The sequence below is a fragment of the Chinchilla lanigera genome, unplaced genomic scaffold, assembly GCF_000276665.1.
Source record: "Chinchilla lanigera isolate Chin_1 unplaced genomic scaffold, ChiLan1.0 scaffold00036, whole genome shotgun sequence".
NCBI lineage: Eukaryota > Metazoa > Chordata > Mammalia > Rodentia > Chinchillidae > Chinchilla > Chinchilla lanigera.
This window is the reverse complement of record NW_004955437.1, coordinates 20,844,049-20,848,539: the sequence shown is the minus strand read 5'-3', so window position 1 is coordinate 20,848,539 and position 4,491 is coordinate 20,844,049. Positions and strand designations below refer to the sequence as shown.

The following is a 4,491-nucleotide window of genomic DNA, read 5'->3' as shown; positions in this document are numbered from 1 at the left end:
GAGCTGAGTGTTGAAAGAGGAGCAGAAGTTTCCCACCGGAAGAGGAAGAAAGGGCAGGAGGTTAGCATTTCTCCCATTGACATGAATTGTAAAAACCTTAAGGGTTAGGATTAAATGGAATTTAGACTAAAGTTTTGAGTAGCATTATGTGTTGGTAGCCCCTTACTTTATTTTAAAACTCTTTACTCTGTGTTCCAGGAACCCGAATCATTTATGATCGAAAGTTTCTGTTGGATCGTCGCAATTCTCCCATGGCTCAAACTCCGCCCTGCCATCTGCCCAATATCCCAGGAGTTACTCGCCCTGGCACCTTAATCGAAGACTCCAAAGTAGAAGTGAACAATTTGAACAACTTGAACAATCATGACAGGAAGCATGCAGTTGGTAAGGAGATGCTGGTATTGGGAATGAAGAGGTGGCTCTGGGAATTTGAATGTCATTTTGCTATATATGGAAAAAATATTCATGCATTGCATACATAGGAGGGAAAGATTTTTTCTTTCTTCGCTGAAGGTGTATTGAAATGCTTTAGGAGCCCAGAGTCCTAAATCATAATTAAATCTGGTTGGTAGGGGAATACAATCCAAACTAAGGGAATGGTTAAGTCCCAATGGGGACTCTCAGAACTAAGTCTCGAGAAGTCTTGGCCTTTATTGGGCTCAAGATAACCACACACATCCCCTACAGAAAACAAAATGAATCTCACAGCTCACATTCCCATCACTCTCAGAAAATAGGCCTATTTTCTTACAAAATGCTCTTGTGGTATGAGGACAGCAGTATGGTTTGTTTCCTCTATGTTCCAGAAGTGCCTATAATATTTACAGAAACACTTCTTATACAGACATACAGTTTTACTACTAGTGAGGCTTCTTCGTCTCTGTGGAAGCAGCGTGCTGGTGTGGAAATGCCTGCTCTTGAATATATACTTCAGTGATTGCTTTTGGTGATCCCTAGATATGAGCCAGCATTCTGCTTTCTCCAGTTCCAATTGAGTTTTGGTTGTTTTGTTTTGTTTTATTTGCCCTGCTGGAGCCCAGGGCCTTACCAATACTAGGTAAGCACTCTACCAGTGAACTACATCCCCAAACCTTTTTAAAAATTTTAACTGGGTGTGGTGGCACATGCCTATAATCCCAGCACTTGGGAGGCTGATGCAGGAGGATCGTTGTGAGTTTGAGGCCAGCCTGGGCTACAAAGTGAGCTCAAAGCCAGCCTGAGCTGCATGCGAGACACTGTCTCAAAAAGACAAAAAAAAAAAAAAATTATTTTGAGATAGAACCTTGCTAAGATGCCCAGGCTGGCCTTGAACTTGCTGTTCTTCTGCCTTAGCCTTCCGTGAAGCTGGAACCAATTAAGTGTATGAAAATGTGGGTTCAGAGCAGGGCCTGAGTCCAAGCCTCCAGAGCGGTGTGCTTACCTGGTGGGTGACAGAGAGCTCCTCAGAGCTGCTATGTGGTCAGCCTGGGCACAGACCCTCTGGGGCTGTGGGGACGTTCCCTTGTCTCCTTTTCCCAATTGCTGTTCTCTGGGGGAGATGTGGCTGACATTATTTTGTCAGATTAAAAAGATCAACAAAAAAGCAAAACAGTGTTTTGAGGCAGCAGAGAACAAGAAAGATAATGAGTTGTTTTTTTTTTACCACTTTGTATAAGGAATGACTCTTAAAACTTTTGCTTTTTGTGCTCAACTTCTTTTTTTTTTTCTAAGCAGGGGATGATTCTCAGTTCGAGATGGACATCTGACCTCCTACAAAAAGAGGAAAGCAGCACCCCAGATACTTCTGCAGACCTGCTGTGGCCAACAGGACCAACAGTGGAAAGACAGGCAGCACCGGCAGCCTGCAGTGCCATCCCCACCTCCCCTCTTCCTCAGGTGCCAAATGCTAGGAAGATGAGCTGCGTCTGGCTGTTTATTCTCATGTTTCCCGTCCCCTGCCCAGCTAGACAGATTAGTTTGAAGGCGCTAGGGGCGCTTCTGTAGAGCTAAGCTGTCCACTGAGACAAACAGTTAAACTGTCTTCCCTGGTCCTGTCTCTATTGAGAATCTCCCTATTCCTCCTCAGAGTTATCTCAGATCTAATACCAGTCTACCAACAACTGCGTGTGTGGAATGCCTGGGGAAGGGATGCAGAGGTTTGGCAGGTTCGTCATTCATGTTTTTTACTCTGTCTTTCCTCCTCGTATCCCACCCATGATTTAGCGCTGGGTTCCAGATCTTTAAAACCAGCAGGGGGAAGTGATAAAAAGAAAGCTGCTTTCCCTTTTACCTTGAGGTATTTGTCCTTATGGACAGAGCAGCACAATTTATGCAACTTTAAGTAGCATGGCTCTGTGACACAGTTTGGAAATCTGCATCCCCTCTTTCCCTTGGGAGGAATGTCTTCTGTCTTTGGTATTGTAGTTTCTTTTCCCATTCCTTTACTCGGCAGATATGTGTATAGGTATTTTTAAACTCAGTGCTCAGTACCCAGCTGTTCTTCGTTCTTCTGCCTTCCTCTCTGTCTGCATTTGTTGCCACAGAGTCCTCTGTACTAGGAGCTGTCCAGGTGACGCCTGCTCCCAGAGCAGGACAATTGGAAGTAACAGAGGCACTTTGCTTCCCCTTGATGGTTAAAGCCTGCTCCTAGATTCTGCCAGACAACACCTAAAAGACTGTTGAGCAACTTGAGTACTCAGTCCCAGTCAGTTTTAAAACTCCACTGAACATTGTGCTATTTGTTGTCTTGGCTTGCAGTTTCTTACAAGGTAACTTTTAGAAATGTTCTTAGAAAAGAACCACATTTTTTACATATTTGGATCTGCTTTGTTTGGCTACTGGGATAGATAAGCATGGATTTAAAAATGTGTTCCTCCCAGATTTCTTGCCATTCCCACAGTACTCTGAATTCTCCTTCCTTTCTTCCCTCCTTCCTACCATCTCCCTCCCTTTCTTTCCTTCCCTTTCCTCTCCCAGGCCATTTTTCAAATCTACATCAAAGATGATACCTCAAGTGTTGGTATCTGATAATATCTGTCACTTACCTGAAGAGTGACCTTTTATTTTTAAATGACTACAGACCTATTTTTAGATATGTTTTCAGTACAATTTTGAACAGCAACTTTTTCACTAAACATCTTCCAGTTCAGGGAAGTGTTCTGTGTCACTGTCCTTTGTGGTCCCGTGCCCGCCTCCCGATTTTCCTTCCGAGCTCTTTCCCCTTCAGTTTGGATGTGTGTGTTTGGAGTTTGTAGAGGGTGGTTTGTAAAACTGGACCATTCTGCCTTGCTGTGGGTTGTTCAGGAAAGCCTCATTATCCTTTTACTCTTCCATTTGCCCTTCTCCCCACCCGACTCCTGGTACTGCCGGCTGGCACAGTAACCCCAGGAGAGGGTTCCCCTATAGAAAGACAGACATTGTCCCCTCACAGGGGAACACAAGTAGAGCAGCCACTGGTGTCCTGCAACTTTCTGGTTGGATTCTTATTAAGAGATTCCAAGGTGAGAGTCATAGGCCCATTGGCTAAGAAGTAAGAACAAAAGCTGTTTTTCTTTTGAATTATGAGAACGTATTTGTGAAGACATTTTAGAAAGAGAAGACATTTTAGAAACAAAGCAGAACTTTGTTTTGTCTTTTGCTGCAAAATGTGAATAGTTCAGAGTAAAACCTCTTGTGATGGTTGATGTCTCTCAGGAATAAGCTGGATCTCCAATGTTTTGGGGGTGCTTGAGTCTCACAATCAGTAATCAAAAAATATTTTGTTTAATGTATCCCTCTTATTTTAATTAAACTTCAAATTTTGCTTTTCATAGTCTTGGAAAAACAAGTTGTGCTGTTATTTACGTAAGAAGCTTGCTCAGACCTTTGTACCCTGGAGTTTGGTTCTTTGGGAGCGAAGCTTCTCGTTCTTCATATACTGGCAGTGGCGTCCTGTGGGATCCGACTCCCAGCTAGCAGCCAGCTGGCCGTCGGTGAGCAGCAGAGTGTACTCTTCTTGGTGTGTATTGCTTGCTGTCTGTAAAACCCTGGCTTCCTCGTGACCGACAATAGATAGAGTTTGAGTCGTAGCAAGGTATCGTTTCCCCCTCTCTTGCCATCCCTAATCACGGGCTGTGTCTTTAATATTTCTTGGGAGTGTTGACTGCATAATGCACGAGCTGTCCAAACCCCGCCCAGGCTTGGCCGTGACTTCCTTACTACTTGGTGCAGTTGTTTCCTGGAGGCCACCACTGTTGGCATACCTTGTTCTCCATAAATCAGCATTGTAAAAATAATTACATAACACAGAGATAAGCTTCCGACAGGTGACAGCTTTACGTCATGCTTCATGGAATGGTTTTCAGAGCAAGCCAGATTCAGGTGGGTGGTTTACCTTGGGTGTTTAGAGGGAACCTCACAGGTGAGGCCCTGCGTGAATAATACATCCTGGCTTTTTCTTAGGGTGAGAGTGCCTCCCTCTGTCTGAGGTTACCATCTGAGTGAGACAGTTCTTAAAGTCTTAGTGACCATTAT

The 4,491-nt window shown here is 44.1% G+C and overlaps 1 protein-coding gene across 2 annotated transcripts in view; it reads left to right on the top strand.

Moving 5' to 3' along the window:
• Positions 1-3,790, top strand: part of Eif4ebp2 (eukaryotic translation initiation factor 4E binding protein 2) — a 35,125-nt gene extending 31,335 nt beyond the window's left edge. Inside the window, exons 2-3 of one of the 2 annotated variants that reach the window (XM_013517009.1) lie at positions 199-384; positions 1,711-3,790. In XM_013517009.1, coding sequence (XP_013372463.1) covers positions 199-384; positions 1,711-1,745 — 221 coding nt within the window. In that variant the 3' untranslated portion in view covers positions 1,746-3,790. The remainder of the gene's footprint in view (positions 1-198; positions 385-1,710) is intronic. The other variant, XM_005390059.2, reaches the window with a different exon arrangement.
• Positions 3,791-4,491: the final 701 nt, after the last annotated feature.